General features: G+C 35.3%; 1 protein-coding gene across 1 annotated transcript; it reads right to left on the minus strand.

The window, feature by feature from the left end:
• Positions 1–8,836: 8,836 nt before the first annotated feature.
• LOC108999773 (3-ketoacyl-CoA synthase 2-like) lies at positions 8,837–11,082 on the minus strand. The gene is made up of 2 exons (XM_035693943.1): positions 10,121–11,082; positions 8,837–9,860 (listed from the first exon to the last, which is right to left on the minus strand). The coding sequence occupies exons 1-2, from the start codon at positions 10,844–10,846 to the stop codon at positions 9,096–9,098; spliced, it is 1,491 nt and encodes a 496-aa protein (XP_035549836.1). The 5' UTR covers positions 10,847–11,082; the 3' UTR covers positions 8,837–9,095.
• Between the last annotated feature and the right edge of the window lie 386 nt (positions 11,083–11,468).

Raw genomic sequence — 11,468 nt, forward strand, 5'->3', positions numbered from 1 at the left:
CGTCGCCTACGAGGAGGCCTTCGCTGTGAGACCCCTCCTTGTGTCGATGGAGTCATTGAAATGTCATCCAAATCAATGGTCAAGTCTAATCCAATGCCACTACCCAACACGGGACCTCGGGCCCTCAATTCATCCTCCAGTTGCTACTCCTCCTCTCTAGAGGGGGGTTCCTGCGTTGAGGCATAATGCAAGACTCCTGTTGCGACAACCTGACCAAAAATCGTGCAGAGGATGTCGTAGTTGGCACAACCTTTGGTCTTGTACTTTTTTCACTGGGATCGAACCTAAGAAATGGTAAAAATAATTACACAAGTTGGCAAAAATTGATAAAAACATTTAATCATATAATTTGCCATAAATTATATAAAGAAAATGCAATAAATTTAAAATACAGGAAGGTTAAGCCAAAAGAAGATGAAGCTTACCCGGATCGCGTTTGCCCAATGTTCTTACGTACCAATAACAATTTTTGTGATGGGGTTCCAACCCATGCCCGTTTGGCTCATTAAATCTGTAAACTTGCATTGTGTTTTCTTAAGACGGGCAATTTTTCCCTTCACTTGTGATGCATCAACTGGCCTAATACCAAGTTGATTGAGGCGCGTGGAAAGTTGAACTGTGTCACGGTTTGTAATCCTGGACCCCACCAATTTACCCTCTAATGTTTCTTGGTACAAAATATCAACCAACATCTCCTCCAACCCACCAAACTACAGCTCACGATCCATACAACCTCTATGTCATCCATGGTATGCTGCTAATGGCCATGCATGATAATACAAAAAACAGACAATGCAAATAGTAGACAATGCACTTAAATCCATACTATTATCTATTGCTATGCATCATAGACATGGTACATGCATGAAGTCCAAAACATTTAAGTTTCACTATATTAAATGCATAGGAATGTTATTTTTGTTTTATATGTCAAATGCATGTAATATATCATACAAGGAATCGATGCACATATACGAGTAAGATAAATTTAGAATGTATTTGTAATACCTTGTAGGAGGCATTGCCGGATGAGCGTAGAAAGTAGGGCCACAAGTCACACATAGCAATTAGAATCAATTCAGCACGAAAAAGAATAATCTGCAATCATGGGTTTTTAAGTCCATTTTGGGTAAACTTTGCAAAACTGAGATCAAAGATCCAAAACAAACATAATAGATTTTTATACAACTTCATGTACATCCAAAGATCTGTCACATTTCAGATGGATGAAAAAAATACCATGTACATGCATTCTCCTTCATCATATAATTGATGGCTTTCTCCTTCATGAAATGATCAAGCAGTAAATGTAGAAGCAGCTACTTTCCTTTTCCAATCCCCCACTCTTAATTCAAATTGTTAAAACACAAAAATATTTGAAAAATGCTTGTCAAGTAATTATAAAACTATTATAATTGTAACTCTTTTAATTTATTATCTTAATTACTTGTAGATCTAGTACTACTTTTTTATCAGTCTGCATCCAACCAATCGAAGTTAAAAAAAAACAAACAAGTAGATGTGATACCTAGGAGAGCGAATGGGACTATCAAAAGCAGTTGAGTACATGGAAAATGGACATTCCTGACTAGCATAAATTGAAAGAAGGTTAAAAAAGAAAGAAAGAAAGAGACAAGTTATGTACAAAATTACTTCTGGTTTGGCTTGTTAGGATAGGAATATTGGTTTCTTAAAGGACTAGTGGGGAGGATGGGTGTTTTGAAGAAGTTACTAGTTGATCAGAAATCCAAAGTGAAAGCAGACAAATAAGCCTTAACAATTTGGTGGGTGATATTGGGGATCATCAGACTACTTTAGCTCAATGATTTTAATTAATTGGGAGGCGAAAGTGACATGTATGCAGGTATTGTAATTATATATATTGCAAAACAATTCAAATTGGTAACAGAAACCAGCATATATATAATAAGGATAAAATTTTTTTAGCCCTCCACTTTGATAAAGCATTACTGTAATTGCAGCAATAAGTAAATTATAATAATAAAAGTTAGTAGGAGTTGAATGTAACAAGACTTTTTAAGGGAATAAATTGACAAGGGTCATGTTTAACCAGCAACAATTAATTGAAAAGCCCATGAGTTCAAATGAGACAGATTATAGTCCTAATGGATGGGAGAAAAGCAAAACAGAATACATGTTGCCAACACCAAACACGTACGTAATGCATACTGCACAGGCCATTGCAACAACTATATATATGACATTCACCAAGTACCATATGTTTGCACAAGGAAGATGTAATTGAGGAATATGTTTTCAGTGGGCAATCACATATATATGACATTCACCAACAGATTAACATATGTAAGTGTTTACATGTTCATAGATTCGGTGATACCAATCTTGCATAAGACTAAGAAAAATTGCACTCCACGTGTTTGAGTAAATTATTCTAAAATGCATTTAGTCAAATGCGATCCCAAAAAGTTGAGATTGTTGCTTACTTGATACGAGTGCGTCCTAGGACCTGTGATTGCTGATCTCTTAAAGGTAACCCTTCGGTTGATCCGCTTGACCGTGGAGGAGCTTTGTTTCCGTAGTAAAATGGTGGTGGTTTGGGCTGATATCGACATGGGAATTATATAAGAATCTCAATGCGCAAAGAAACGAATAGGGGAACAGAGGAGATGCTCACACGGGTTTACAGAAGCACCTATGAGTTGAGAGATTGGAAATAAAGTTTTTAGTAGACGCAGAGTTCAGTTTGTAAAAAGAAACAAGCTTACTCTGATTGGCATTGTTTATTTACCACGCTGAAAGGATGTAAGCCAGAGGGCTGCAGTGGTTCAAACAGGAAGGACAATCCCTTCAAACTTCAATCACTGTTGGAGCATGAGGGCTGCAAACATTGGAGGAGTTTACAGTGGAACCTTTTCCGTTGAAACAAAACATCTCATTCTCCAACCTGTTGACTATAGGGGATGACTGTGGGGTTCGATAGCTTTCTAAATTTGAAACTCCCGGTTGTAATTGGGAAATATTCACAAACGGCAGTTTGGTGCACTGCAGTCGCTGTCGAGAGGGATTTGAATTTTACGAAAATGAGTTTATGCACTGGAAGATGGGTTGGGGAAGAAGAAGGATGAGGAAGAGAGACACAGAGAGAGAGAGAGAGAGAGAGAGAGAGAGAGAGAGGGAGGAGTTATAACGGAAAGTAAAAAAAATTAAAGGCCGGGAGTAGAGGAAGTCAAGAATCTCTGCAAAGTCGACATGTTACGTCCATCTATAGTATAAATTGGGTTGAATGTTTTTTACGGATAAAACTCAGTTTCAAAGTGCTTTTGGATGGTAAATTCAATTCAAATTTAAACTGAGCTGAGCTGCTTTTCACTTCTAAACGTACCCTTAGTTGTTATGTTGTGTCTTTGCTGAATATGAACTCGAGAAGGTCGATAGGTATTCTTGTAAATAAACATAAACATCGATTAGACTTGATTAAATCAAACATATTGGTCTTGCATGTCTGTGGATGGCACATACGTACGTATATTTATGCCCGATGTCTTATCTAAAAGTACGTACGCACGTACGTAGTAGCATGGCGTACCGCATGAGGATTATATAAAAAGTAGTTGTTCCATACAACCCAAATTAGCAATATATATATATATATATATATATATATATATATATATATTATACTAGTAGTGGCTATCTGCCTAATTGAAAGAAAAAATAAATTATGACTCCAAACATTGAAAATAGTCTAATATATAAGAGTAAAATTATTATTTATTCATGTTCATAATTTATTATGGAATTTAAATTATGTTGAAAAATCAAATTTATTAGATAGTTTTATTCTCTTAAAAATGTTTAGCAAAACTTCATCATTTATTTAATAATAAAATAATAATATTTTATAAATTAAAGTTGATTTTAAATGTATGATATAATATTTATATTTTAATTATCTATTTTATGTTAGTTTAAATCAATATTTAAATATCTACCATTATATTAAATATAGGGATTCAAGATGAAGGGTTGAGATTTAAAACTCCAAATCCAATCTTTTCCCCTCATGACTTTCCCTTTCTCCCTCTCTCTCATTCCCCGCACGTCTTCCCTCTCTCTCACCTGATCGATCTCCTCCCTCAAGCAGCCCAACGCCGCCGTGCGCCATCCTGCGGCGTAACCGACTACCTCACCAGCTTCCCCTCACGTTGGCAAGCAAACCCCACCATCGAAGTCTCTTGGCAACTCCTCCCTCAGCCGCACGCGAGCAACCCTAAATGGCCGGTCTCGACGCACGGGTTCTCCACCCTTGTGCCACTGCGGCTCAGCCCCAGCTCCACCACCGAGTTCCCCTCATGCTGTAGACCACTTCTATAGAACTCACCACCTGTAGCTCCTCCCTAGCCCTACGCACACAGCCCCTCTACATGCACGGGTTTCTCCCCGTAGCGCCACCGTTAGCCACCCCTATGCCACCGCACCACCACCAACAGCCTCGTCCTTCGCCGACGACCCCTCCACTTCCTCCTTTCCTCCAGCCGAAGCCCCAACTCCTCTCATGCCCTCTCTCTTCACGGGATCTGTTGATTTGTGATTTGTATGTTGATTTTGTATTTTGTGGTGATTTTGTTGTGGTGATGTAGAGAGGGACGTAAGGGGAAGAAGAAAAGCGTAAAACACATTTACTGTTCATTATTATTCATTGGGCGATAGACGCTTTTAAGTATAAGGAGATATGTTTAGATCATTCATTCAATGACTTGCATGCAGTACTATATATTAGCCTATAACAATAAGGAATACAATTTCTCATATATAGATCATTATATATCCGTCAGAAAACTTCCCATGCATGCAATTGATCACAGGTACTTCTAAAATACAACTCGTGTAAGTTGGCATGGCAAGAACCGGAGTACTAGAGATCATATCTTAATTAGATCAAGAAGTACGTGATCAGAATTAATCTGATCAGCTCGAATGTAGCCCTTATTAACGACTTTGTTCGTTTAGAATACGGATCATGATAATGAAGTCACAAATCATACATCTTGCTTTCAAACTCATGTAAAGTACGTAGTATCTATATATATATAGCTAAATGCATGCAGGCAAGTTAATTTTTAACCTTTATTCTGTTATATATCAATATCACACTGTCTTAATTTCTTCTTCGTCGTATATATGTTTTAGACAATAAACAGTTGAATAACGTGCATGCCCCCATGCATCAAGTAATTAATTACCTGCAACAACAAGTTGGTTTCGGTAGTTTTTTTATTTATTTTATTTTTGTTTTTATCTGATTGATCTCGATCCCTTTCTAATTGGCCGGATTTATTAATTCATTCTTCGACGAAGGAAAGGACTTAATTTTAGCTTTTCTTAGCTTCTATATATATATATATATAATATTCATATATTCTCCGTCTTGAGGAAATTAATGCCATGACGCGCGGGGCATTTTTTATATTGTCGTTCGTTTCTGATCGAAATGATCGGATCTTTTTATTGTTGTGATTATTTTATAATAAAAAGGTTGATTAATATATATGTTTGTAAGGATGATAAATAGAAGAATTTAATTAGTTTAGAAATAATAAAATTAAAAAATTAAAATATATATGGTCATGTACAGTATAGGATGATCATGCGTAGCAAAGCCCATACATATATATATATATATATATATATATATATATATATATATACACTAGCGGTGGCTAACGTGCAAAGCACGTTTGCCATGTCTGCCTAATTGAAAAAATAAATAAATAATAATTTCTAATATTAAAATAGTCTAATGTATATAAGTAAAATTATTATTTATTCATATTCATCATTTATTATGAAATTTAAATTATATTAAAAATTTAAATTAATTAGATAGTTTTTTTCTATTAAAAATATTAAGTAAAATTTCATCATTTATTTAATGATGAAAAAATAATATTTTATAAATTAAAGTTAATTTTAAGTGTATGATATAATATTATTCTCTTAAAAATGTTCAGTAAAATTTTATCTTTTACTTAATGATGAAAAATTAATATTTTATAAATTAAAGTTAATTTTAAGTGTATGGTAGAATATTTATATTTTAATTATTTGTTTTATGTTAGTTTAAATCAATATTTAAACTTCTATCGTTAGATTAAATCTGAAGATTAAAGATGAATGGTTGTAATTTAAAACCTAAAAACTAACATTTTCTCCCACTTTTCCTTTCTCACTCTCTCTCCTTCCCCACGCACGTTTGCCTAATTTATTTAATTAAGAATATTATCATATTTAAATTATGTTAAAACTCTAATTATTTATATGATTTTAATTTCTTAAAAATATTTAGTAAAATTTTATCATTTATTTAATGATGGAAGATTAATATTTAATAAATTAAATTTGATAGTTTATGTATAATATGATATTTATATATTAATTATTTAAATTTTAAATTAGTTTAAATCAATGTTTAAATTTCTTTTGTTAGATCAAATCTAATAATTTAAAATGAAGGATTGAGATTAATTTCTTAAAAATATTTAATAAAATTTTATTGTTTATTTAATTTATTTCAATATTTTTAATTAAATTAATATTTATGTATATTTAAATCAGTATTTTAATCTTTTATTGTTAAATCATTTTGAAGACCCCAAAACGAAAGAACTGGATAAACCCCTATAACTTTTTCCTTTTTCCCTCACTTTTCCCTCCCCTCTCTCTCTCCTCCCTCAGCTCACGCGTACGCAGTACGCTGCCCCTCCTCCTAGCCGAATCTTCCTCTGCCCAGCCCGACGCCGCCATGCGTCGGTGAGCCTCACTGCCTCTTCCACCGGCACCACCTCACTCCGGCGAGTCCCCCCACACCGGTCTCTCTCTCTCACGCTCTCTCTTCCTCTTTCTCGGCTGTGCACAGCCCGAATGGGTTTGATGTTGCTGCGCCGCCGTACGCCATCCTCCGGCGCCACCACCTTCACGGTAGCCTCCTCTCCCACCGGCCATCCCCCTCCAGCGAGCTCAGCCTCCATCTCCGTGCCGTTTGCTCCCACGAAATCTACCTCTCTTGCACGAGTTCTCCACACCCACGGCGGAGCTCCACCTTCTCTGGTCACCGCACCACCACTGGGACCTCCTTTCGCCACCGACCACCTCTTGTAACCGTCCTCACGCCCAGCCGAGCCACCATGGATGCTCACCTTTCCTCACGGACGCCCACTTTCCCTTAGGCCACCTCCACCACCATAATTTGTGATGATTTTTTTTTTTTATTTTATGGTATTTTTGTTGTGATTTTATAGTGTTTTTGTGGTGATTTTGTTAATTTGTGGTATTTTTGTGAAGATTTTATGATATTTTGTGATTTTGCCGTGTATTTTTGTGATGATTTTATGATGATTTTGCCGTGGTTTTGCTTCTGTGGTTTTGCTTCGAGAATGCAGAGAGGGACGAGATTTGCGGTTTTGTGATTTTGCCGTGTTATTATTATTCACGATTACTGTTCATTACTGTTGATGTCACTGTTCATTGGGCGATAGGCTCTTTTAAGTATAAGGAGATATATGTGGTACTTAAGCTAACACGCATCTTCAGCATGCAACACGAATTAGGGAAGGCACTAATTAATTATTATGCATGCACGAACGTAAAAATAGCACTAAAAGGCCTAGTTTAGTTACACAGATCATGAGAGGAGATGGTATAAAAAATATGAGAATAATAGTGAGATAATTTATGAATAATAGTGAAATAATTTGAGTTAAGATGTTTTGTGAGATTTTGGAAAATGAGAGAAAAAAATTAAATAAAATATTATAAAATTAAAATATTGTTAAAATATTTTTATTTTTAGAAATAAAAAAATTCAATTATTTTTTGTGTTTTATTTGAAAGTTTGAGAAATTTGTAATGATTAGATATATTATATGAAAAATTTGAAAATTTAAAAATTTGAAATTGAAAAGTGTTTGTATTTAAATGGTGTTTGAAATTCTGAATGTTGAAATGAAATGGGTTGAGATTATCTGTGAAATCAAATGGGGCCTAATTAGATTGCTATCATGGAATACGAGAGTGCCGCGTATTCATTTAAAAAAAAAAAAAGAGTAAATAGGAGACCCACATTAAAAAATAATTTTTAATAGTGGACTTCACTATTTTTTAAAAGAAGTATGCAACCCTTACACAACTTATGATTGTGTTTAGTATTACTCATTATTTTATGATTGTAAAAATGACATTTAATTTTGTTAGGTTAGAAAGAATAATAATATTATTTATTATATTATTATGAAAAGAAGAAAGATTAATTATAGATCAATCATGAACATGTATGTAGTAAAAAAGGCTTACGCTACATTTGGATGTTCAGATGAGTTGAGTTGAGTTATGAATAGTAATACTATTTTGTGTGTCTCGTTGAGATGAATTTAATTTTTTAGGTTGAGATGAGTTTAACTTTTTTTTATGGAAAGTTAAAAAAGTAGTAAGTTCTATCAATGATTTGTTTGAATTTGGTTCAACAACCAAACACAACCTGATTACAAAGCAATGCACTTAATTATAAAATATGGATTCACGTACGTATATGATTTCAACCATCATCTTAATTTGGTGTAGTCCTTAATTTGGACCTCATGTTTATTTGAAGCACTGGGTGTATAATAAATAAAAAATAAGTAGAGCTATATATACTTATAATTTATACGTATATTTTTACTTACAAGACTTATCTTGTCAATTTTTTTTTTCAAAGTCAAATTTTATAATTTTTAATATATTAATAACTGACACGTGGATAAGTAAATTTATAGTAAGTATTTCTTAAATATAAATAGAATTTTTCATGAAAAAAAAATAAAGAGCAGTAATATTCTGATCATATGATTGATCTATTAATTGTACATTGTACTCCAAAGGCACTAACGCTGGCCTGCATTTATTTAAATAGTTCGATAGATAAAGACACGCTTTCAGCAGGAGATCGAGGGGGAACAAACAGCTAGGACAGACAATTCACACATAGTACGACATATATATGCATCTTATAGTAATATTGTTCTAATTATTCCTAGGAAGTGGTTTCATTCAGAATTAATGGATGCTGGCCAGCTCCCTTAAGGCACATGAACAGGAAATTCATCAATCTCTTCCATCCAAGGATTGTTCTTTTCCTTTGTCGGATCAATGGTGCGCAAAGCTCGCCACACAGCACTGTTACACTTGAATCCTGATCCAAATGCAATTTGCCAAGCTCGATCCCCTTTCTTGATCCTCCCTTTAGCCTCACAATAAGCCAGTTCATACCACAAAGAGCTGCTAGAGGTGTTCCCAAATCTATAAAGAGTCATCCTTGAGGGCTCCATATGCCACTGAGTCAATCCAAGGTTCTTCTCTAACTCATCTAGCACGGCCCTCCCACCAGCATGTATGCAAAAATGCTCTAAAGCCAACTTAAAGTCAGGAACATAATTCTTTATCCTCATTTTGAACACCTTTCTCGCTACGAAATTTGTCAAAAATAGGATTTGTTCAGACATGGGAAGGACCAAAGGCCCCAAAGTTACGATGTTGGCTCTAAGGGCTTCACCAGCCACCGTCAAAAGGTCTTTGGAGAGTAAGATGCCAAGTCTTTTCTCCATGTCTTCTTTTTGAAAGACACAGTTGTAACTTTTATCATCTGCACCTTTGTGTGTTCGTAAAGTGTGAACGAGCTGGTACTTTGAACGATGACGATCAGATAATGAGTTTGATAAGAGGATCGCAGCTGCACCCAGACGGAAGAGGCAATTTGTGATGAGCATCGAACGGTTATTACCACCATACCAGTTGAGAGTCATGCTTTCCATGCTCACTACAAGCGCATACGAGTTGGGCTGTACCTGTAACACAGATAGCAAAAAGGTTGGTTTGAACACGATCATGCATGCAGCAAATTAAGGGGTGCACTCAATATTATACCAGCAATTCTAGGCCGGAGTGTAACTCCTCATGTATACAAGCAAAAAAATAAAATAAATTCACCGAAAAAATATTCTCGTCTTTTCATAGGTGAGTTTGATGATCACTTTCTTCTTAAGTTGATCATTTTGATTGTACTAGCTAGGCATGAATAATGAAGATATAAAAAAGGTATCCCAACCTGTAACAAGCGTTTGGCCAGGTCTATGGAAATGAGGCCAGCACTGCAGCCCATTCCACCAAGGTTGTAGCTCAGAATGTTCCCTCTGAGCTTGTACCGGTTCACAACCATGGCTGACAACGACGGCGTTGGATTGAAGACGCTGCAATTCACAACAAGAATCCCTATATCCTTACAATTCACCCCAGTTTTCGCCAACAATTGGTCGATCGCTCCAAACATCACCATCTCTGCCTCATTTCTTGCTGCCTCCACACTCATGTTCATTGGGACTTCCAACAGTGATTTCGATACATGTGTCTTCTCTCCGTATCCTGATCTCTCCAGAATTTTCTTTTGAAACGCTAAACTTTCGTCCGAGAAACTCCCAGTAAGCTCAGATCTTTTCATGAAAGTTTCTTCGCTGCACATTAGCGATGGGTCGGGCTTGTAACATGCAAAATTCAGCAAGTAAACTGGCCTAGGACGACGTGCAAAGTAAATGGATGCAAGGAAAACCGTAAGCGCGGTGCATATTGTAACTGAGATGAGATTGAGCTTATAAAGGTGGCTGAACAAATGGATGAAGTCTTCGCCAGAAAGATGAGCCGAAGCTATAGTGATCAGCGGCACAAGACAAAGATAAATGGCGTTGGAGATCAAGTAGTGGTAACTAAGCTTCACATATTTAAGTTTAACTGAATTCGATTCAGTCCCTAGACCGATTTGTTTCTTCTCAAATTCCATTGTTGCCTTTCTTTTCACTTAAATTTTCTTTTCCCTTTGTGTGCTAGTCCTGTTCATAAATTTTGAAAAATTCTAGACTCTATTCTCGGGAAAAAAACAAACGAAATTCCAACGCATATATATATATATATATATCGAAGGTTTTATCTAGTTGAAAAATGACAACGAAAACAAAAAAAAATCGCAAAAGAAGTTGGGAGGAAACTTAACAGCGAAAGAGTAGTATAGTAGTGTGCAGTTTGGAATATGATCTCAAGAGGGTTTTATAATGTTTTGAAGAGTGATTTTACGGGTCACGGCCATTAATTGACGGAGGTAGGAGAGTCGTGAGTATGATGAGAATCTCCATCTATATTGTTAAGTCCATCTTGCGCTCTCTCCTTTTTCTGGCATTGCATTGATTGATCATCAGAATCGCAAGCATGCGTTGTCGGCAAGCTAATCGCAAATTAATACAATAAGTAAATTCTATTATTCATTTTAGATTTTAGTATATCTAATAATACATTGATGTGGCGTATTTTAAGTGATTCAATTTGAATAAGAGAAATGCTAGTTTTAGTTACAAATAGATCTACAAAAATAAATAAACAAAATAATATGAGTTGATGATGTGATATGT

The sequence above is a fragment of the Juglans regia genome, chromosome 9, assembly GCF_001411555.2.
Source record: "Juglans regia cultivar Chandler chromosome 9, Walnut 2.0, whole genome shotgun sequence".
NCBI lineage: Eukaryota > Viridiplantae > Streptophyta > Magnoliopsida > Fagales > Juglandaceae > Juglans > Juglans regia.